The sequence below is a fragment of the Solenopsis invicta genome, chromosome 13, assembly GCF_016802725.1.
Source record: "Solenopsis invicta isolate M01_SB chromosome 13, UNIL_Sinv_3.0, whole genome shotgun sequence".
In the NCBI taxonomy this organism is placed as follows: domain Eukaryota; kingdom Metazoa; phylum Arthropoda; class Insecta; order Hymenoptera; family Formicidae; genus Solenopsis; species Solenopsis invicta.
In genome coordinates, this window is record NC_052676.1 from 12574381 (window position 1) to 12599599 (window position 25219).

Below are 25219 nucleotides of genomic sequence, written 5' to 3' on the forward strand. Positions count from 1 at the left end.
AGAAAAGGTGAGAAAGAATTAGGAGCTCGAGGTTCAACAGATGGTATAACAGAGTGAAGGGGGAGGGAGTGCTGGAGTACTTAAAGAGGGATTGGAAGGAGGAAAGACAGAAAATGATTGCGAAGTTTAGGTTTAGGTTAGGAGACGGTATGAGAGGAGGTGGATACTGGAAAAAGAAAGAGGCAAGAAAGTGTAGGATATGTTGATGGAGAGAGGAAACGTGGGAACATATATGGGAGGAATGCACGGAGTGGGGAAGAGAAAAGAGATGGCAGAAAATGGTAGAGGTTTTAGGTGAGAGGGGGGAGGGAGAGGTTTGGATGAAGAGACTGGAGGAGATGAGGGAGGGAGGAGGTTGGTTTGGAATAAATGGTAGTAAGGAAGGAATGAAGGAAGGAAGGAAAATGCGGCGGAAACGGAGGTCCAAGGAATGAGTGTAGAATGATGTATGGATGGATGAGTGTATTTCATTTTCCCTTCTCTCTCGTGTGGAATGAAAAGATGCGAAAAGCATACGTATTTTGTAAGCGGAACGGAGGTCCGCAGTGTATCTCGCAAAGGGAATAAAACACCACTACTATTACTAATACTACTAAGAAGAACAAACTAAATTATATATTTTTTAATATAATTATTTTCCTAACTATGCAATTATAGTCACAAATATCACCTTTTTTCTCTGCATATACTAGTATACAAATCCGTCACTAGATGGCTGTTATGGCGTTTTATTTCTCGTAACAAATGAAACACATAAATGGTATAAACGATGGGTCATTATGTGACTTTAACTGTTGTTGTATTTTAATAAAGTAATTTTTTGATAAATTTCTTTGAAAATAAAATCAAGTAAAAGATGTTTTAATTTACCAATATGATTAAAACTAACTTTTTTAAACTTCCAAGATTGGAACTTTATAAACATAATAAATGTAACTAACTATACATAAGAGGTAGATATTATAATTCTCTTCTCTCAGTGTATAAAAATGTATAGTTTTGGTAATAAATCATGAAACAATTACTGCAACTATTAGGAGTACAAATTGAAAACCGCCGTTTTCCAGTAGATGGCGCTGGCGATAAATGCTGGCGCCAAACGTTAGATCAAAAATTTTAAATGTAAGGTTGGGCATCTGGTATCAATTGCTTATCATTGCAGTTGTGAATTTTTATCGGCGTTATATATTTTTTTGTGATCGAAGATGTCGAAATTTGTTCTCAATAAGCGTCATTTGCGGGAAGTTTTGCTTTTTGCCTTCAATTCGAAAAAATCTGCGGCTGAGGCGCGTCGAATGATTGTAAAAACTTATGGTGAGGCTTCCATTAGTGAAAGAACGTGTCGAGAATGGTTCCAACGCTTCAAAAGTGGTGATTTCGGCGTAGAAGACAAGGAGCGTCCCGGACAGGTGAAAAAGTTTGAAGACGCACAATTGGAAACATTACTGAATGAAGATTCATCTCAAACGCAACAGGAGCTTGCAGATTCATTGGGCGTGACTCAACAAGCTATTTCACATCGTTTGAAAACCATGGGAATGATCCAAAAGCATGGACACTGGGTGCCATACGAATTAAAGCCGAGAGACGTCGAACGGCGTTTTTCGCGTGCGAACAGCTGCTCCAACGGCAAAAACAGAAGGGTTTTCTGCATCGTATTGTAACCGGCGATGAAAAGTGGATCCATTATGATAATCCAAAGCGAAAAAAATCGTGGGGCTACCGCGGACATGCATCTACATCGACGGCCAAGCCAAACATCCATGGCTCGAAGCTCATGCTGTGTATTTGGTGGGACCAGCTCGGCGTGATTTATTATGAGCTGTTGCAACCGGGTGAAACCATCACAGGAGCTCGCTACCGAACACAACTAATGCGTTTGAGCCGAGCATTGCAGGAAAAACGGCCACAATACGAGCAAAGACACGAAAAAGTGATGTTGCTGCACGACAACGCTCGGCCACATGTTGCTCAGGTCGTTAAAACATATCTGGAAACATTGAAATGGGACGTCTTACCTCATCCGCCGTATTCTCCTGACATCGCCCCTTCAGATTACCACTTGTTCCGATCAATGGCGCGTGGCCTGGCTGAGCAGCACTTCCATTATTACGAAGAGGCCAAAAACTGGGTCGATTCGTGGATCGCCGCAAAAGACGAGCAGTTTTTTCGACGCGGGATTCGTATGCTGCCCGAAAGGTGGGAGAAAGTAGTGGCCAGCGATGGACAATACTTTCAAGAATAAATATGTAACCATTTTTCAACAATTAATCCTCAAATTTTGACAAAAAACGGCGGTTTTCAATTTGTACTCCTAATATATATACACATACACACACGCACACGCACACGCACACGCACACGCACGCGCACACGCACGCGCGCGCGCAAGCACACACACACACACACACACAAACAGTTGCACTAATTGTTTGATCTCCGCTATACGCGCCCTATATATATATATGTATATATATATATATATACACACAGGGTAATTCAGAAAAACCTTATATTTTTAAAGAGACATATTTCTGAGATTATTCTGAAACAACTTTTTCTTTGGCAAAAACTTGTCCAAAGCTTAATTTTTGAATTTTAAGAGGAAATAGTTATTCAATAACCGGGCGTGTATAGCGGAGATGCAGGGCCGGCGCATCTCACCTTTCGATACGGGCAATTACGTGAGGCGATCGCAATGATCAGCTGACCGATCGAACACTGCTTTTCTCTCTCCCTCCTCTCTCTCAAAATCATTATCCCATTCTCATTCTTTTCTTATTTATTTATCAACTCATGCATTGACGTCTTATCTTTAATAATTCTTTACGTGTAAAAAAATATCCCTTTTAAGTCAAAACTAGCATATTTCAAATGCGTGATTGAAAAATAAACGTGCAGATAGAAGGAGAGAGAGAGAGAGAGAGACACGTGTCCGATCAAGTTTGAACGTGTATACTCCCTTATCATCTTGCACAGCAATCAGTCTTTATTTTCACAAAGATAAAATGTCTTTATGAAATTTCCGAGTTTCTTCTTTTTTTCTTAAATCACATTACTTGTTACATTTACTACAATCATCTTTTAGTCAAAAAATACTAACGCATACAAATTACTATCGTCACTTTATACAAAGCACTATCGTCAATTACTATTCGTCACTACTAATCACGCGTGAAAATTACTCAAAAAAAGAACCACGTGTTTACACGACTACACAAGACACGTGTTTACAACAAAGAGGTTAGGTTAGGTTAGGTTAGGTTATATCCTCTTTGCTTTAGCGAGCAGTCAATTAGTTTTATTGTTCGTGTAATACTGCATGATTGACGTTTTAAAAATCAAAACGCGGTAATTAAAAATTACAAATATTGTTGCGTCCGTGTGTAGCGCTTGTGATCGTGAACTCGAAGATTTTACGGTCATCATCCCGGACGAGCCCCCAAACGTTGCACTCGCGGCGCGTTCACGGTTCAAGTTTCTAGAGCGACTATCTCTTGTTTCATATCAAAGTCTTCCAGCCGTCAAAAATCAGGATGACCTTGAAATCTTCAAGTTTACAGTCACATACGTGACACGCGGGCAAAACAATATAAATAATTTTTTATCAATACATGTAGTTTATTAAAAAATATTTCAAATGCAACATTTTTAAAAAGTTATGTGTATTAAGAAGTAATAAAAAATTAACATAATTTATTTAAAAATTTTACAAATGTAATATTTTTAAATAAATTATGTTGATTCTTCATTACTCATTTCCCATTAATTTTTGTTGAAAATTGTATAAAACATATCCTACAATTTCCTTGAGTATTTTATTCATTTTTTATAATACCTTGCAAATTGTGTGTAAGAAAATGTTTCACGTATGAAATATTTGGTTGCCCTGAAAAGGGCAGATTAATTGCTTATTTCATTTTTCTTTTCTCAATAGATGTTTGAAGTGGCCACCGTTCATTGCAACACAAGCTCTCATGCGTCTCAATAAATTTCTTTGAGTCTTCTGTAGAATATCGTTGTCGATGTCCTAAATAGCATAATGGAGCCTGTCATTTAAATCTTTTAAATCTTCAGGAAACTTCTTATAAATAACTTCTTTGTAATATCCCCATAGGAAAAAGTCCAATGGATTCAGATCATGGCCCATCTAAACGGCCAGGAAATTGTTCGTTTAAATAGTCTGTAACAACTCTGGCATTATGCGGTCTAGCACCATCTTGTTGAAATATAATTCTGTTATTTTCAGCAAATGGTATTTCTTCTGGAAAATCGGGAATATTTTCTGCCAAGATGTCCTTACACGATGCTCCATTTAGAATCTCTAGCAGAATAATTGGGCGCAGTATATTCGTACCCATAATTCCTGCCCAGACGTTTCCATCGGACTTGAAAACTTCTAAATCGAGTAACTCGAGGATTTTCATCGCTGCACATATGCATGTTGTGAAAATTAACAATTTTTTCTCGTGTGAACAACGATTTATCGTTAAATACGAGAAGGAAATTGCGGATCCTCATTTAATCTGCTTAAAAAATTTTCACAGAATCTTTTTCTTTGTTGATAATCTTCCTCTCGTAAATCTTGCACGCGAGTGTAATGGTAAGCGTGCATTTTTTCTTCTTTTAAAATTCTTTATACTGTGGAGTAAGACAAATTATGCTCTTGTGCAATAACCCGAATACTAGTTTCGGGCTTTTGTTCAACAACATGAAGAACTGTTTCCACAGTACGAACGTTATATATATAGGGGAGACCGGGGCAAATCGGTAGACCTTTTTTTCTTTTGTGTCTCCTGAGTCCTATATCAATAAAAAAAAAAAATTAAAAAAAAATAAAAAAAAAACGAGCCGGTTTGAAAGGTTGAACCTTCCTCTTCACAATGCCGATATAAATAGAACATGCAAATGTACTTGCTTTAAAGCATGGTGAAAGTAATAAGGTGTGCTCGTATTGCGGACACATTTTCGTCTGTTCTGCGCATCGTGACAAAAATCGTCCATTTTGAACTCATACAAACAGATTCTTGTGTCGGTGTGTTTCCGTGAGTTAGTACACAGTCAAAAGTGCGAAACATGGCGGACTTCTGTCACGTTCTGTGATTGGATATTGCAAGAAACGTGCGCATAAGCACACCTCATTACTTCCACCATGCTTTAAAGTACATATAAAAATGTCGACCAATGTCAAGAATTAAGAATAGCCCCAAGCCCGGAGTAATTCGTAACTAGTCCGGGAATATTCCGAAATTTGTATTTTAAGTTGAAAGTCTGTAAAAAAGCTGTTGTTAAGACTTTCTTTTATTTAAAAAAAGACGTAGGTATACAAAAAACAAATGCAAACATACACGTTTGCATGTTCTTTTATGCCATCGATGTGACAGATTTCCTAACCTTACAAGTGTCAACCTTTAACGCTTTATAACTTTTTACCTGCTTAAGAGCGACGATTTTATATTCATATTCATGTTCTATGTATTAAAAGATACAATATTATCATGTTTGAACTAAATCAATAAAGAACTTTACCTCAATGTTTAACTCCGCGTAGCGCAGACGTTTGTAACACAGCCGAAGGGTTAGGATTACCCAACTTAGGTTAGGCCCTGCAATCAGTATTAACGAATCGCCTCGGTGCTCAATATTACGAATAGCCCCAACATCAACTGTGCGCATTATTGCGTATGATCGACAAAAATAGACATCACACAGCAAAAAGTAAACACCAAATGTTTCAAATACGTTCAACTGGACACGATACATTCAAAGTTTTCAAAAAACCTTATTATCTTATTTAAATTTTGAAGAAATGCCGACTATCAGAAATAACTTCGACTGTCGCAAAACACATTTTTCCCTACTACGACATTAATATGACGCCGTTACCAACAAAACTTTGTTAGCAACATCGTTACATTAGGACGTGTTTACAATGATTAAAGTAAATTTTTAATATGTACCCATAAAAAGATATTTCCAATTATCGAATTACCCCGTCTAACGATTTGCCCCGGTCTCCTCTATGTATATATATATATATATATATATATATATATATATATGTATGTATGTATATGTACATGTGTACACACATATACAGCGTGTCCCATTTTAAATGATCCAGCCAAATATCTCGAAAACTAAACCCAGTAGACATAAAAGTTTCAAACAAAAGTTTTATGATTTCGAGGGGGACATAAGATGATTTCATTAATTTGACCTTGAATAGTTGCTTGAAGGTCATGTAAAGTTCATCTTCAATTTTTTTAATGGAACTGCCTATTTTTTATTGCATATTTTTATAGCTTATCTCAAGACCTTTCCAAAACACTATAATTTTTTTTTTTTTGTTAAATATTTTATGAGTTACAAGACTTGAAAGTCATAATACCGTCGGCATTACCGTTATTCGAGATGTACCACATGGAGGTTGCCACGGTCAGATGTTCATCGTGTGTGTGTGTGTGTGTGTGTGTGTGTGTGTGTGTGTGTGCGTACGTGTGCATGTGCGTGTGCGTGCGTGTGTGTGCGTTTGCGCGCGCGCGCGCGCGCGCGTGTGTGTGTGTGTGTATGTGGGTGGGTGGGTGAGTGTGTATATGTGTGTGTGTCGGGACTGATCCGGCCGATTAGAGCAAGATCGGGACTGATCCAAACGCTAACAGCCTGACACTGCTTATTTCTACGTTTTGCGCATGCGCCACCAATTTACATAGATTTCTCATGCTTTTTCGTCAAATGGTTTGGTGGCATACGGTGTCACACTCTACACGTTTCCGAATAAGCTCACCGGAACGCACACCGAGTACTCAGGGGTGTTTCCAAACGGTTAGTGTGCATTAGTGGCTGGTGCACTGTTGTGATCCTATGTCTCAACGAAGGTACACAGATTTATTACGAATTCTTGCTTTATTTAGTGAGAACAATACATGTGCGTCCATGCGCTTTGGTCCGTGCATGAGCGAGCCTAACAACCAAACTGCTGCCATCTCTTGGTTTCATTGACTACGCGCAACATGCACTAGTGTGTGTTTCCGAACACAGTCTAAGATACCGTATTTTAATCCATCCAACTGGGATTGATCTATAATGGCTGATGGAAAAGTTTGATCAGTAAATGCGTAAATTTGCCTTAGTCGTCCAATATCAATCAGGATAATAAATCTATCTGCTCTTACTTTATTTTGTAACTTAATGTACGCAAAATGCAGAATTATACTTTGAAAAAAATTATTGATATTGTTCTGGTACTTGGAGAATGCGATAATTATTATCGACAAACAGCGGTATTGTACTGTAATCGATTTCCCCATAGACGACATCCAAATCATTGTACGATTTTTAGATTTCTATTGCGTCAACGGCAACGTCAACGTTAAAAACGATAAAGACGTCGTATTAATGTACCAGAAGGGATGATCAAACAGGCAAACATATTTGCCGTATTGAGAATGATAGCTATTAATCCAAGCGTGTCAACGAGGCAAATTGAAAGAGAATTAGATATTCCAAAATCAACAAGTCACAGGATCTTGACTACTCACAACTTCCATCCTTACCATATCACTGTGATACAACAATTAACACTCAATGATTTTCAACAAAAATAAAATTTTGTAGATGGGCACAAATAATGTTAATCGTGATCGAATTTTTTTTAGATTTGTTTTATTTGACCGTGACACCATCTTATGACCCACTCGAAATCATACAACTTTTGTCTGAAACATTTTTGTCTACTGGGTTTAGTTTTCGAATTATTTGGCTGGATTGTATAAAAAATGGGACACCCTGTATATATACAGGGTGTCCTAGTATAAGTAGTCACCCTCTTTTATCTCGTAATCTAACAGAAATAGACCCAATAAATACAATATCAAATTAAATGGTTTGAACTAAATTTTACTGTGAGCACAGTGGTTATAGTAATAGCACAGTACTTATAGAAATTATTTATGTTAAAGAACGAAGAGACATGCACAATTTTTGCATGGTAAAGTGAATATTTTTATACGATAAAAGTTGTAATGTTTTTTCTAATGAATACAATAATGTATGATTTATTAAAATTATTTTACAAATTATAGAAGTTATGTCGGTTTAAAATTTTGCGAGCGACTAATACCATTTCAGTTTCGCCCCTGCAGTGTGGCTAACTTCCGACTCCCATTTTGGCAATTGACGTGTAACATGTTGATATCTGATTTAATAATTGTGATAATATTTTTATACTTGCATTAATTATAGTATCATAATTTCTATAACCCATAAAAAGCAGTTGAGGTGTTATGCGTTCACATTTTTATAGTTGTTGCAACTATTTTTTCCTCTGAATATGTGTTAAATTACATTTAATTACATTACTTAAATTTACAGTAACAATGTACTATATTATTACGTAAATATTTCTAATGAAAACTGTTGTTAAAACTGTGATAAATTATAACCAGCATGATGCTATTTATCTAAGTATCTTACAGTGTTTGAAAAGTGTCAAGAAATAGAAATAGTTAAAATTTTGTTTTTAAAATTACACATAATGGTAAGATTTGAATAGTATTAATTAGAACTGTTGTTAAAAGGGATAATATTTACTGTGTTTTTGTACTTTAGAGAGAGAGGTGTGATGCTACATTTGTGAAATTACATTATTTAACTTTTCCTTTTTTTTCCTAAAAGAAATGATAAAAGTATTACAAAAAACAAAATACTTAATAATCGTGATTTGTCGCGGTGCGGGTGCATGAGGGAGCGGTGCGGTGTCAAATTATCCTTCCCCTCGCCGCGCGCCATTTACTGTCACCTACAGTGGGGCCACGGTGGCGGACATACGGCTCAGGCTACCGCGTATCTCTCCGCGCGCTTTTATTCGGGTGACTTTAATATTTTATTACTCGAAAATTATTACAAATATCGCAAAATAGTAATAGACTTTTGGTTTGTCTCGATTCCTTCTACCTCATGTGACAAATTTCATACAACGGTCTGAGACACCCTGTATATACAGGGTGATTCAGAACGACTTATGTGTCCTTGTAAAGACGTGTTCTTGGATAAATTCTGAGACAATTTTTCATGTATGAAAATTTTGTCCGACGCTTACTTTTTGAATAATAAGAGGATAACTGAGCGAATCACGGGCCGTGTACACATGACAGACAAAGGCAGAGCAACTCACCGTCCGACGCAGGCGATTACCCGTGGGTGGTTCTACGGCTCAGGCGAGGGACCGCTTGTCTCTTTGCGCGTTCTTATTTGGCCGGCTTTAATATTTTATTACTCAAAAGTTATTGCAAATATCGCAAAATGGTATTAGATTTTTTGATTTATCTCGATCTCTTCTACCTCATCGTGATAATATGTATACATTGCTCTGGGACACCCTGTATATATACAGGGTGTGCAAAAAATGTGGAAACCCATAAATATTTACGTTCCCTTGCATTTCACAAGAAAATGTTTCAGAAAAAAGTTATAGTGCATCAAAAGATCTATTTACTGATCTTATCAGTTTGACCTTGGGTGGCTTCGCCAAAATCAGATCAAAATCACATTAACTTTTTTAAATAAAACATCTTATTTTTGATTCCAGAATCTAATAATTGGTGTCAAGACCTTTCCAAAACACTACAAGAAAGTTTATTTTTGTTGAGTACTTTCCGAGTTGTGAGGCTTGAAAGCTATGGTGTACTGTAACTTTCAGGCGTCATAACTCGGAAAGTCTTTAATGAAAATAAACTTGTTTATAGTGTTTTGAAATGCTCTCGAAATCGACTACAAGAAAATGCAATAAAAAGTATAGAATGTTAGAGAAGCATTAATACCCTTTAATTAGGGAACTACCGATACTTTAATATTGTATCTTACACACACGCACACGCACACGCACACGCACACGCGCGCGCGCGCACACACACACACACACACACACACACACACACATATATATTTGTGTAATTATATAATCATTACAAATTAATATATAAAGAGCTGTGCTCTCAGGATTTGAAATCAATAATTTATAAAACATAGGCATAAGCTTATTAAAAATAAATTTTACTGTTATTCAGAATATAGTTTGTTATTGGAAAAGACCGTACTGTATGATCAAAACACTTGACATTTATGTTTGTTTTTATTAAATCATTGTTATAATTAGCACTTTGACCTGGCTTACTCATTACCCCATGTTTTATAAATTATTAATTGTATAATCGTTAATTTTGTATTACTTTGAGAAAACATTATATCTATTATGAAATAAAAAATCGATGATAAGAATAATTGGCAACTTTATAATATTTTTGACAATACTAGATCATAAAATGATGACTCTGAGGGAAGGCATGCATATGATCTACGATTCATTACTGTTTATCGGCATGGCGATAGTTTATTTCACTGAAACTATAATATTAACGCTAATTCCTCGTCGATATCGAGCAAAATCGATCAAAGGTGAAATTGCTCTTATTACGGGTGGTGCTAGTGGAATTGGCAAACTTATCGCAATCAAATTAGCTAAACTAGGTGCGCATGTAATTATTTGGGACATCAACAAAAACGGTAAGATATTATCATTTAAATAATTTCTTTTTTCTATAATTTAATGTTACATATTTACAGATCCCAGAAAACAAGCTGACGTTATTTGTCGTTATTTTAATATTAAAATGTTAGTAAAGACGTTATTTTGAAATTAAAATGACGATAAATAACGTCAACTTGCTACTTGAGATATGTTAGAATCATTCTAACACTTCCAGATAACGTTGAATATTCATAAAATATTGAATTTGTATTCTAAATGTTCTGTAATTTCCATATAGCAAAAAAATGTTCACAGAATATTCAAACGTTATTGAAATGTTCAGTATATTTTGTGAGTACATCTTGTACATACGATAAAAATCATTCACCTGTGAACAGTAAGCGCTCCAACAAATAGACACGGCAAAATTGTATCTCAAATAGCATTCGATATTTATAATAAATATTTGTTATTATTTAATTACAAAATATTAGAGAAGAGAGCAACACCGTTATATAGGGAAAACAGAACTTTATTTACGCATCTGTACAGTTGTAGAGTTTGATTATATCTACTCTTTTACATCTTTTACCCGCAATTGTCTAACACATAGCAACGCTTAGCATTTATATCTCGAGATATATTCGAGATCATACCGAAATTGACTAAAGTTCGGTTAGCCTGACATTAGGCCGTTCTCGGCCGTGGTCTCTTTGATCATTACATTGAATTTTACACTAGAAATAACTTAGATTATCGCAACATCTTTTGTACAATTAGAACGTAAATCTTAAATCTATTAAGTCATGAAATCATAGATTTTGAACAAATTTAATTCTTTGCGCTTTTAAAAATTTTCAAAACTTCCTAACCTAAAATTTCCAAAATTTCCAAACGCTTAAACTAAACAACACTCCTCTTTTAACAAAAATATTACATGTTTTCAAATTTTGACCTGTATCAGGATCTTCCGATTCACAAAGCTGAATTATGAAAGGTTATTTAAGTTGGTTTTACTCGAAGATTCTTTTACAGTAAGAAATGAAGGAAAAATTCAAGAAAAATGTTTAAAAATCAAAAATTTTACAAATTTAAACAAATTTAAGAAGTTGCAAATTTTTTGCCGTTCAAATTAACGTAATGTCGAAAATTAAAAAACTTTTTAAAAAAATTTATTCGCAATATTTTTGATTGCATTATGCAAAATTTTTTATTTTGCAAATTTTTGATTTTTTTAAATCTTTCTTGAATTTTTTTCTTCATTTCTTACTGTAAAAGGATCTTCAAGTAAAACCAACTTAAATAATTGAAAGGTTTTGTCCTCTAAAATAAGGCCTGATCATTTTATAATTTGTAATGGTACGACTTTTCTCGCGGTCGCGGATTAGCTCGCCGGTGCCAGGATCGAGAAAAGAAAAAACTCTGACTTGTATAAAAAATAAACAAAATATTTATTTTAAATCAAAAGAATCTCTGTACACTCCGTGTTATATATAAATAAAAATTTATTATAAGTGGAGAAAGGCAATACCTTTAGGACTCGTGTCCTACGTATTTTACTCGCAAAACTAAAACTAAATTATGTCGCACGCGGTGTTATTGAATTCTTAATCAAGAGGCGCGGTCGCGTCTCGCGTCAAGTCCACGCTTTAGCGAGACTGACCGACCCTCTTTTACGCGAGTTAGCGAGTTCAAGCATAACGAGATTATCAGATCTCAGTAACGGCTGAACCGATCAAGTTCTGATTAGTCTCAATCGATAGCTTGGGGTCGAATTGTATAAGAAAAGTGTTTTATTTTTTCTCTCCATGCTCTACGTGCGGAGGTATCGCGACGCAAAGTCCAAATCTTGGCACTTTTTTTTTAAGATACGTCATCATCGCCAAGCGAACCTTGTCTAGTACATCTTTTCGACACGAGTAACGAGTGGCGCTCGTTACTACACTAGCAGCATGAAGGAAGATTAAGGAGAGGGAACTGCATAGGCTGGGGAGAAAAAAGTTGGTCACGAATGTTTCGCGATTTGCTGTGTTTGTCCAATGGAAGAACTAGGCCCATAGCGTCGCCATCTTGGATTGCATGATTTTATCCTTCTTGTTTACCAAGTGTTGGATAAAGATAAAATTGTTGGAGTGGTTGTGATAGTTTCTAGTTAAACGGTTAGAAATACACGTTACAGTGTAAGTGGAAAATTTTTTAATGTAATGTAATAAATAAAAATAATGATATAAATGTTTTAAATGTAACACGTAATGTGTCGATAGCTATGCTAAAGTAATATATAAATAAAAATAAAATAAAAATAAATAAGAATTCTATAAACAATATATAATTGCATAGTGTAATACTGTATTTATATCTTATATCAACTGATATACAAGTATAGAAGTATAGAAATGACTTCTATAATTTTGATAATTTCAAAGATAGTATAGGTAAGTACATTTTATTTGTAATAATTGTATAAAATTTATAAAAATACAGAATTACACTGCAATTATATATTGTTTATTAGACCAAATGCTTATTATTAAATCTGGTTTTGTTTTCCTACCTTCCTCCAATGCGTATCTCATTTCCCAGATCTGTCTCTAAATCATAATTTTTTAACTCTAGCGTTAATGTACTAGTAAATGTATATTTCGAATGAATTGACGTTTGAAACAAGTGTCAAATGATTGAATAAAGATATGAAAATAATTCTAATGCCTGTTGTACATGTAATTTTATAAGTTGAGTTTTAGAAGTATCAACGCTGTGTGTTCTCTCTGGTTTCAGAAATTTGTGACTGAATTAATAAATAAGTATGGTAAGTACATTTTGAATCCTGTTTATTAAAGTTAACAAAATAAATGTAACTTTTACAATGTATATAGAGTTCACTAAACTAGTTAAAATAATACATGATATTAAATATGATTACTTGTGTTACAAAATGAATTATCTTTTATAAGAGAGAATACCTTTCATAAGACGCTTGGCAACATTATTAAACATTATCAGGTAACAGCGAGATTAACAAACACATTATTATATTAATTTACAATTAACATTCACTTTGTAACAGCGAGCATATTTAATATCATGTATTATTTTAACTTGTTCAATGAACTCTATATACATTGTAAAAGCTACACTTAATTTATTTATTAACTTTAATAAACAGGATTCAAAATGTAGCGTGCGTTAAAACCTCCAAAACTTAACTTGTAAAATTACATATACAACAAGCAATAGATTTATTTTTATATTTTCATTCAGTCAGTTGATACTTGTTACAAACGTCAATTTATTCAAAATGTACATGTACATTAATGTTAGAACCAAAAAATTATGACTTAAAGGCAGATCTAAAAAAGCAAAGCACATTTTCCTTGAGGAAAGTAAGAAGATACCCATTAAAGAATAGTAGAAAGACAAAAACAGATTAAATAATGCACATTTGGTCTAATTAGTTTTGTTTTGTTACCATATTCATATGCACTTTGTCAATCATACATTATAACACTTGAAAAATTTGATGCACAGTACTCATAAGAGCATAATACTTTGTCTAGACAAAAAACATATTATTTATTGTGGATGGAACAAAGGATTTGGTAATAAAGACTTTCATTTTTTTCATTTTACACTGGTAAGGAATTGATTTTTGAAAATTTAATTATATTTAAGTAGGTAGTTTTTTAATTTTTATACTTACGTAAGCAGTTTTTGAAATTTTGAACTTCTTGCTTCTGTTAAATGTATATAAAATGTGTGTGTGTGTGTGTGTATGTGCGTGCGTGCGTGCGTGCATGCGCGCGCGCGCGCGCGCGTGTGTGTGTGTGTGTGTGTGTGTGTGTGTGCAGGGTGTCTGGGAACTAAAAAACCTACCGCTTTGAAAATATAGAGAAAATAAAAAGGGACAAAAAAGTCTTATACCATTTTGCGATATTCGCAATAACTATCAAGTTATAAAATAAAACGTCTAAGGCAGAGCTCGGCAAGAAATGCACATTTCGCCCGATTTTCAGTTGACTCCGCCCAGCGCTCTTCCCTTACCTCGATGTCCCGCGCGCAACCAACGAGCCGCGCGAGGCTCAGGACCGTGTCACCTCGCGACTCGCAACCGTATCGTGTCACCGGTCACCGGACCTCGAATACATATTTTTAGGTTGTGTTCGCGTAGCATACTATTAGCGCTATCGTGTCGTTTTATCCTTATTTTACGTCTAATGATCGATAAAGATAGAATGACAGAATAGCGCCGATAGCACGCTTCCCGAACGCAGCCTTAATAGCTTTCCACATCACCCAGGGGGTACTATTATCGACGCGTTTTTTTTTTTTTGGTTTCCCTGTTAGGCCTAATCCACTGATGACTGAGACGACCTTTTAATAGCTTGAATAAATTTAGAAGAAGCAGAATTTTAAATATTAAGTGAAATGAAAAATACTTACATTCAGATTCACGACTTTCGGGTTTTTTTACAAGCGACAGCAGGAACGTCGATCTGCATATTGCACGTAGCAAGACGCATAAGACGCGGTAAAGAATTGTCGCTTAAACAAGAACGTTTTTCATTTTTAATAAACTTCATTTTTGAAAAAGAAGTCTCACATAAATATGTGGATCCGAACATAGAATAAATTCGGAGTCCGAAATCTCGAAGCTTGGGGTAGGTTGATTTTGATAAAACGTTATAAAATTCTGCACCGGTTTCTTTAACCGTTTTTAGAGAAATATCATTTTGTAGGTCACATAATTCATCCCGTAAATTAATCTGCTGTTCTGCGATTGGCGCTGTAAGAGAATTCTCGAAAAGAATTAATTCTGTTCGAAGTTTTTCGAACCAGGTGAAACGCGTATCGAATTCTTCTATAACAGAATCTACGAAATGAATATTTTCTTTGAAATTACAGCTACTGCCGTGTTCTTCGAAAAGAATCTGGCAAGAAGGAAAATAATGAAAAATGTTGTTATTTAAATCAGATTTAAATAACTGTAATTTGCTTCGGAAAGAATCAACATGACTAACTAATTGGGAAATATTTTGAGTTGGTTTTTGCAGCTTTAAATTGAGAAGCCTAAGTTGATTAGTCATGTCAGTAATGAAGGCAAGTTCGGGAAGAAATGTTATATTTTCTAAAAGAGATATATATTTCTGAAATTTTGGATTGTTTTTTTCTTGAATGAAAAGGAGGATCTCTTTTCTTATTGCAAAAAATATTTCCAAACATTTTGCAGCACTAAGCCAACGTACTAGACAATGAAGTGGGACATCTGTGTGGATAGCATTATGTTCATGGAGAAATGATTGAAATTTCCAATGACTAAGGAAGTTCTGTCCACCTTTAATATATTTATGATTTTAGTTATAGTCTCCATAGCTGTTGACAGTTTAATGACTTTGCCACTTAGTGCTTCCTGATGAATTATGCAGTGAATAATAGGGATGTTAATGTTTCGCTGCTTTAATTGACCGGCGAATCCTATCTTCGAACCTGTCATAGCTTTTGCGCCATCGGTTGTAACTGAAGAACATTTACTGAAGTCTATGTCAAATTTTTTAAGCAAGTCATCAACTGCTAAAAAAATATGAAGACCAGTTGTTGTGTCATGTAACGAAACGAAATCTATCAGCTCCTCGACATATGAGAAATCGTCTTGCACGATTCGAATAAAAATACACAGTTGGCTCATATGTCGAATATCGGTGCTCTCATCCAAGCATAAAGAGAAATACGTACAGGACTTTAAAAGATTTTTAATTTCTCTTTTATAGAATTACTAATATCAGTAATTCTCGAAGTAATAGTTTTCGCACTAAGGGGAATACTCAATGCTTCGTTAAGAGTCAAAGAATTACCGAAAGCTTTCACTGCTTCGATGATACAGTTTTTCACAAAAGTACCTTCAGTAAAGAGTTTTGAATTTTGTGCTATAAGCAAAGAAATAGCATTAGAGGCTAATAGGGATTTTTGAGAAGAAGAATTCGAAGAAGGTTGTCGCGTATTGCTGTAGAATACGGCAGTAAATTTCGCTGATGTAGGCAGATCACAAAAAGACGTGTTTCTCTCGCTAACGTTTATTCGCCATATTGGCTAAAATCTCCCTTCGGTCCCGCTGCGTGCGCTCTACACGCCATCTATTGTCTATATGCTATTATTCCAAAGAGCTTGCGCTCGAACATACTCCCGGACTTTGAAGGTTTACATTCAAAACAACTAAATATAATCTTGAAGAAAATAAAATTGACATCATAACTGACTGATACTTAATCTCTAAAATTGTTAATATTTTAAACATGAATTCCGGGAGTACTCAATACTTTAAATAAAAATAATCTAATAATAAATTGCAAATTATTGAGCGTATGGACCATTAGAATTATTTTTGATTTTTACAATCTTCTTGTGGTAACGGACATATCTTTTGTATCGCGATCCGTATGGTTCCTGTCGATGTTTTCACGGTAGCAACCCTTGCAACCTTGTCCTTGCCCGGGTGGACTGCGATGATTCGTCCTAGCTTCCATTTCAGGGGTGGTAGATTCTCATTTTTTATAAGGACTACCGTTCCTTCCTCTAGGTTTGGATATGGTTGCCTCCATTTTGTTCTTTGTTGTAACTCTGTGATATACTCCTTGCTCCACCGGCTCCAAAAATGCTGTTGCATTTTTTGGATCATTTGCCATCTGGACAATCTGGCTTCTGGAAGATGCGTCAATGAAACGTCTGGTATAGCTGTCAACGGTCGACCAATCAGAAAATGAGCTGGTGTTAATGGTGTAAGATCATTAGGATTGTTGGACAGCGGGGTTAAAGGTCTTGAGTTTAGGACGGCTTCTATTTGGGTTAGGAGGGTATAAAATTCTTCAAATGTCATTATTACATTACCCGCCACTCGTTTCAAATGGTGCTTTGTGGATCTCACTCCCGACTCCCAAATCCCTCCAAAATGAGGTGAATACGCCGGTGCAAAATGCCATTCTATGCTCAATTCACCGATTGCTTGACTCAATTTTTTGTTTTCTTTACTTAAAAATTCGCCTAAATCTTTTAATTCGCGATTGGCACCGACAAAACTCGTGCCATTGTCTGAATATATGTGGGCTGGCTTGCCCCTTCTGGATGCAAAACGTCTTAGTGCCGCTATGAACGCCTCGCTCGTCAGATCTGTTATTAGTTCTAAATGCATAGCTTTAGTGGCAAAGCAAGCAAACACACACACATAACTCTTGGTTGTCTTGCAACCTCGACCCTTTCTGTCCTTTATTAGGAAGGGCCCTGCGTAATCTACGCCTGCAGCATGGAACGGAGTCGATATTGTTACTCGTTGACTGGGTAATTCACCCATAATATGTTGCGCTTGTTGCGGCTTGTTGCGGAAACATTGCACACAACTATGTACAACCTTGCGCGCAAGATTTCTGCCACTTACTATCCAAAATTGCTGTCGCATTGTAGCTAACAGGAGTTGTGGTCCCGCATGAAGCAGTCGTACATGTTCTCTTGTAGCAATCATTTTAGCCAACGGATGACTAGCATGCAAAATTATGGGATGTCGTTTTTCATAGAAAAGGCTCGAATTTCGCAATCTCCCTCCCACTCTCATGATTCCTTTTTCATCAATAAATGGATTAAGTGAAACTAAGTTTCCCTTTGTAATTGGTAAGTCAGACTTAATTGCTTGTATTTCGGACGGAAAAGCTTGTTGTTGAGCCAACCTTGCTATTGAATTTAATGTATCATTTAATTCTATGACTGACAGAGCTTCTGTTTTTTGTTCCGATTTATTCCTACAATTATGTATGAAGCGTCTACAATAAGTTAAGATTCGAATAAGACGACTTAAATTTGAAGTAATTTCGAATATAGAACAATCTAATTTTTGCTGAGTCTTTATCGCGTAACATTTCCTTTTTAATTCAGTAACTTTATTTTCTAATGCTGGGCATTTAGGCCATTTATCCTTCGTACTCATTAGAAATGTTGGCCCATGCCACCAAGACTTTGATGATATTAGCCGACTAGGAGTCATGCCACGAGACAAGAAGTCCGCTGGATTTTTCTCCGTTGGAACATGTTTCCAGTCAGCTACGTTTGTAAGACGCTGAATTTCCGCGATTCTATTTGCAACAAATACTTGTAATTTATTTGGTTGTAATTGTAACCAACCGAGCACTATAGTTGAGTCACTCCAATATGTTTTACTGTTATGCCTTATTTTTGCTTCATTAGTAATCTTATGTATTAAACGTGCCAACAGAAGCGCCGCACAAAGTTCCAATCGCGGGATTGATTGTTGTTTAAGAGGAGCAACTCTAGTCTTTGAGCATACCAGTTTTACACTCACATTGTCCTTTGAATCTTGTACACGCATATAAATGCACGCCCCGTAGGCGTTTTGAGACGCGTCTGCAAATCCGTGTATTTCTACATTTATACTATCTTTAATCGAAATGCATTTAGGTATATCGAGTTGTCTTAATTCTATTAATTGTTTACGGAAAGCATCCCAATTATAGTGTAACCCTGACGGTAACGGATCGTCCCAATCTATTTTTAGAAGCCATAGCTTTTGCAATATAATCTTTGCTTGTATGACACACGATCCCAATAAACCTAATGGGTCAAATATTTGCGTTATATCTGACAGTATTTGCCTCTTTGTAAACCTTGCCTCTCGTAGGTCCTTTATATCAAATTTTAAAATGTCTGTACTCGGTTTCCATGTTAAACCTAATGTTTTAAATTGACCGTTCTCTTCAAAATTGACAATAGTTGGATTATGATCGTTTATAGGTATGTTTTTTAGTATGCTAGGTTCATTTGAAGCCCATTTTCTTAGCTTAAAACCCGCCGAATCTAAGACTTTACAAATTAGTTCTATTATTTGTCTGGCCTTCTCGATCGACTCAGTGCCCGTTAACACGTCATCAACATAAAAATCTTCGCGTATAATTTTTGCTATTTCTGGATATTGTTCCTTGACTTCGTCCGCTAAGTGTATCAGGCACCTGGTTGCTAAGAATGGTGCTGAAGCTGTACCATATGTAAGTGTATTTAATTCGTAAGTTTGTATTTGATCTTCTTGCGTGAAGCGCCATAAAATTCTTTGAAGAGAACGTTGTTCCGGGTTAACTAGTACTTGCCTAAACATTTTCTCAATATCTGCTGAGATGATGTAACTGTGCATTTGAAATCTGATTAATATTGTAAATAGATCATTCTGAGTTTTTGGACCTACTAATTGTAAATCATTTAATGAAACTCCACTATCAGTAACCGCGGAAGCATCAAATACTACTCGTGTCTTTGTTGTTAGCTTTTCATTTTTAACTATACAATGGTGAGGAAGATAATATGTGTATTTAACCTTTGTTTCATTTGAAATTTTACTCATGTGGCCTAATTGTTGATATTCTGCCAGAAATGTTTCATAATGTCTTTTAAGTGCCGATTTTTTCTGTAGTCTTTGTTCGAGGTTGACAAATCGATGTTGTGCTATTTTCTTAGAGTCTCCTAATTTACTTAAACTATCCTTGTATGGAACTGTTACTATAAATCTTCCATTCGCATCTCGTTTAACTGTTTTCAAAAAATGTTCCTCGCATCTATTTTCCTCTTCTGACAAATGATTTGTGTTGTTGCACTGTTCAATTTCCAAAAATCGACTTTCGACTTGTTTTTCTATAGTTTGCAGTTTTGCTATATTACATCTTACCGACCGAGATCTAATGTTTTGTAATGGGCCTGCAATTACCCAACCTAGTCTAGTTTCTTGTATTGTAAGTTTTCCTGCCTTGATTTGGCCTACACTCAAAAGATTCCAAAAATAGTCCGCGCCTATTAACATATCTATTTTTCCAGGTGTATGGAAGGACGGATCTGCTAGTTTTATATTCGTAGGAATTGATAATTCGTTTCTATTGATCTTTGTATTCGGCAATTGCTCTGTTATTTCTGGTACGACAAGACATGAGATTTCTAACTGATAGTCATTGTGCTCTGTACTAATCTCTAGTTCACATATATACTTTATTCCTAGTGACATTCCATTGATGCCTTCTACATTTATATTTATTTTTGATTTTTTGAGTTTTAATTTTTCACATAATTCATTTGTAATTGATTGAGATCCTGTATCTAAAATTGCCCGTGCCTTACAAACGTTATCGCTATGATTTTTAGCTGTTATTAAAGCTGTTGCTAGTAGAACATCTTTAACCTCGTTTTTATTATGTGAGCATAAAACTGCTACGCTATTAGTACTTAGTTGATTTGTACCTTGCGCTGATGGCCTTTCTATGTGTATGAGTGTGTTGTGTTTGCCAGAACATTTTTTACATGTGCTTGCTATACAATCTTTTATAAAGTGACCCGTTCTCAAGCAATTTATACATAATTTTGATTTCTTTAAGCATTCTAATCTATCAGTAACGTTAAGAGCTAAGAACTTTGGACAGTTTTGTATTCTATGGGCTTCTTTACATAAGATACAACCTTGAGGTTTGACAAAAAATGTTTTTGTTTTATTAGCTATCTGTTGCTTTTGCTTAAATGTGTCCTTACTATTTAATTCGAGAGTTTCTAATAATTCTGCTCGTGTACACAAAAATTGCTTAAATTCTTCTAGAGTAGGAAGTTCGTTACCTGCTCGCTCCTTTTCCCACTCCTTTGCCGTGACCTTATCTAATTTAGTTTCTATTAGATATATCAATAATGCATCCAAGTGTTCCGTTGATTGATTTAACGCATTCAATGCTCGCAGATGCTTGTTTAGAGTATCAATTGCACTGCGTATTTGTTGTGAGGACTCCTGCTTCATGGTACCTATTCCAAATATTGCTTTGATATGATTGTGTGTTAACAGTCTTTTATTATTGTACCGTTCACATATCGCGTTCCATGCTACATCGTAATTAAGTGCCGTAAATTCTAAAGATTTGATTATCTGTGCAGCGTTCCCATCCAACGACGCTCTCAAATAATGAAACTTTTGAATAGGATCAACCGTTTCATTTCTATGGATGAGCGATTCAAATGTATCACGAAAGCTTAACCATTCTGCTACGTCATCAGTGAATTTAGGCAATTCAATTGTCGGCAATCGAATACCTGGTGTCTTAAAAATGATATTTTGATTTGTTTGTCTTGCGTCGGTTGGAAGAGCTCGCGCCACATAATCCATATTCGTGTGTATTTGCCCTGCTTCTAAATTCGCTTGCTCAGGCTGCTGCCTCGATGAATGCGCACCCCTGGCCGAAGCAGGGTTACGTTTTAAAACATGTTCTGCTTGCGCCACTAAACTAAAATATTCATCTTCGAAACCTTCACGATACTGAGTAGTCTCTGTTTCCTCAGTAGAAAATTCATCGATTTGAATTTGCAACCGATCATAACTCTGATACACCTCTCGTAACCGATCAAGACGTTCACGCAACTCTAACTGTGTTATTTCATCCAATGGCTGCTCACCGTCCGGGTGCGCCGCACGCAAATTTACGAAATACTTTCTGAATGTGGTGACTTTACCCTTTGCAGCGCCTCTCTGTTTAATTAAAGTCTCCATGTTTTAATCTAATTACTGTATCAAACAATCGATGGATCGATTCACGAACTGGCATGCAATTTTATATATTTTTGCTATTCTATGTTTTGAAGAAGGCGCGAGGATAAGAAAGGAGGGGGGGGTAAGGGACGGCTCACTTATCTGACTTTCCTTGTGGAAGTGCTCTTCTTTCTATATAACCGCCACGATGTAGCTCGTTTTGGCCCGTCCGACTTAACCTCCTTGACGATCTTCGACCTCATGCGTGAATGTCGCTGGCAGCCTTCTCTCGGTCGTTTCTCAGCGTGGCGATTCCAATCGTCACTCGCCTTTCAGTCTTCGCTGCTAATTGCTTGCTTGATTGATGAGCCAATTGTATTGCTGCTATCCCAATGTTGCTTGTATTTCTAATATTCTCGTTAGGATGCACTGTGCCTTTGTAGCTGTGGCCCAGTGCGAGTTTTATGCCGTAGCGGTGCCCTTAGTAACAGCCACGCCACGTGCTTACGTCTTCGATCGATCCGACTATCGATTTTATTACTAACTCAGCGATTTTGACTACTTCTTGTTGTTTACTACGTTGCCTCTACACGCCATCTATCGTCTATATGCTATTATTCCAAAGAGCTTGCGCTCGAACAAAGGTATTGCATCTTCTTGATAAACTAATTTTAATCCTTTGATAACACTTAACTTTTCTGAATGTGAGTAATTCGAGTAATCGACTGCATGACGATTTTTGAAATGCCTCTCCATTGCAATTTTTTTTTACTACCGAAGGTTTAAAACCGCAAAGTAAACAAACCGTTCGATCGGAAATGTAACCGAAGAAATAATTAACTTCCTAAGACTGATCAAATTCTTGAACATACCTTTTGTGATCCATCTTTAAGATCGATTTGTTAAAAGAAGAACAAAACCTCTTTTTTAATCGCAAACGTCCGCAACTTCTATCCGCCGATGTACCCACTACGACCGAGAGAGCTGAAATGATTTTTGCCTTCATTACTGACATGACTAATCAACTTAGGCTTCTCAATTTAAAGCTGTAAAAACCAACTCAAAATATTTCCCAATTAGTTAGTCATGTTGATTCTTTCCGAAGCAAATTACAGTTATTTAAATCTGATTTAAATAACAACATTTTTTATTATTTTCCTTCTTGCCAGATTCTTTTCGAAGAACACGGCAGTAGCTGTAATTTCAAAGAAAATATTCATTTCGTAGATTCTGTTATAGAAGAATTCGATACGCGTTTCACCTGGTTCGAAAAACTTGGAACAGAATTAACTCTTTTCGAGAATTCTCTTACAGCACCCATCGCAGAACAGCAGATTAATTTACGGGATGAATTATGTGACCTACAAAATGATATTTCTCTGAAAACGGTTAAAGAAACCGGTGCAGAATTTTATAACGTTTTATCAAAATCAACCTACCCTAAGCTTCGAGATTTTGGACTCCGAATTTATTCTATGTTCGGATCCACATATTTATGTGAGACTTCTTTTTCAAAAATGAAGTTTATTAAAAATGAAAAACGTTCTTGTTTAAGCGACAATTCTTTACCGCGTCTTATGCGTCTTGCTACGTGCAATATGCAGATCGACGTTCCTGCTGTCGCTTGTAAAAAATTCCGAAAGTCGTGAATCTGAATGTGAGTATTTTTCATTTCACTTAATATTTAAAATTCTGCTTCTTTTAAATTAATTCAAGCTATTAAAAGGTCGTCTCAGTCATCAGTGGATTAGGCCTAACGGGGAAACCACTTAAAAAAAACAAACGCGTCGATAATAGTGCCCCCTGGGTGATGTGGAAAGCTATTAAAAATATGTATTCGAGGTCCGGTGACCGGTGACACGATACGGTCGCGAGTCGCGAGGTGACACGGTCCTGAGCCTCGCGCGGCTCGTTGGCTGCGCGCGGGACGTCGAGGTAAGGGAAGAGCGTTGGGCGGAGTCAACTGAAAATCGGGCGAAATGTGCATTTCTTGCCGAGCTCTGGTCTAAGGCAATGTGTTGTGACACCGCGCCATCGCGCCTAGCTCGTAAACAACGGCGCGCGGTGAGACAGGTGACTCGTCGTTGTTTGAATTTGCACGGCGTGACGGCCTGAATCCGCCGCACCGTGTGTATATACACTGCAAAATTCAAATGTGCTATTTATCAAATGTGTAAGGAGAAGCTTCAGCTAAAATAACAAATTTGATTTTTGCAGTGTATGTACACACGGTGAGGCAAATTCAGAACGTCGCGTTGTACAAATTCAGACAACTACGCATCACCTTTCCCGCCGTTGCCTACGAACTAGGCATAATGGCGTAGCATCACCGCATATTGACTTAGTTTTATTTTATAATTCAATAATTATAGCAAATATCGCAAAGTGGTATAAAACTTTTTTGTCTCTTTTAATCTCGTGGTGGTATCTTATGTTTAACTTATAATTTACTTAAACGTTACTTAAACGTTAAAGAAACTAAACTTATTTCGCAAATTGCTTTTATATAACGCATACCTTAAGTGTTACATTTATTGCATTCTTGCTTATGTCTTTTCTACTTTTCCTATCTAGCAGTGCCATGTTTTTGTACATTAAAAATTTTTTATTTCAGTAAAATTTTCTCATTTTTTACTGTTTCCTCTTCAATCTTTTAAATTAAATGTTATATATTCCATTGAAACTTATTAAAACTTAATGGAAATACAAAGATAGTATACTTTGATTATTTAAAAGATTTTTTGGAAAAATGCATTAAGGTTCAATTAAATAAAATAATATTTATTGAAAGAAATACCACTTGGGTTGGAATAACATTTTTCAATGAGAATTAAAGATGCTATCACTTGAATTTTTAAAATAGGAAGATTTTTCAATAAAAATACAAATACTACCACTTAAATTTTGTAGAAAAAGTATATTCTCTTTATAATAGGCGCACTTTAAAGATTTCATACATTTTTTTAAACAAACGCATATCATTTTTATTAGATTACAAGATATTTATTTTATGTAAATACCATTTAGGTTGGAATAAGAAATTTTGTAGAATATATTAATACATATCATTTGGGTTAAAAAAAATATTTTTAGGCGCGCGCACACACACATAAGCGCCTTTTTTACCTTTTTTGAAAAGGTAATTTTGTATTGAT

The 25219-nt window shown here is 35.7% G+C and overlaps 1 protein-coding gene across 1 annotated transcript in view; it reads left to right on the forward strand.

Annotated features, from left to right (window-relative positions):
• LOC105205874 (estradiol 17-beta-dehydrogenase 11) overlaps nt 1–25219 on the forward strand; it is a 115102-nt gene that overhangs the window by 56574 nt on the left and 33309 nt on the right. The window contains exon 2 of the mRNA XM_039456552.1: nt 10315–10563. Coding sequence (XP_039312486.1) covers nt 10323–10563 — 241 coding nt within the window. The 5' untranslated portion in view covers nt 10315–10322. The remainder of the gene's footprint in view (nt 1–10314; nt 10564–25219) is intronic.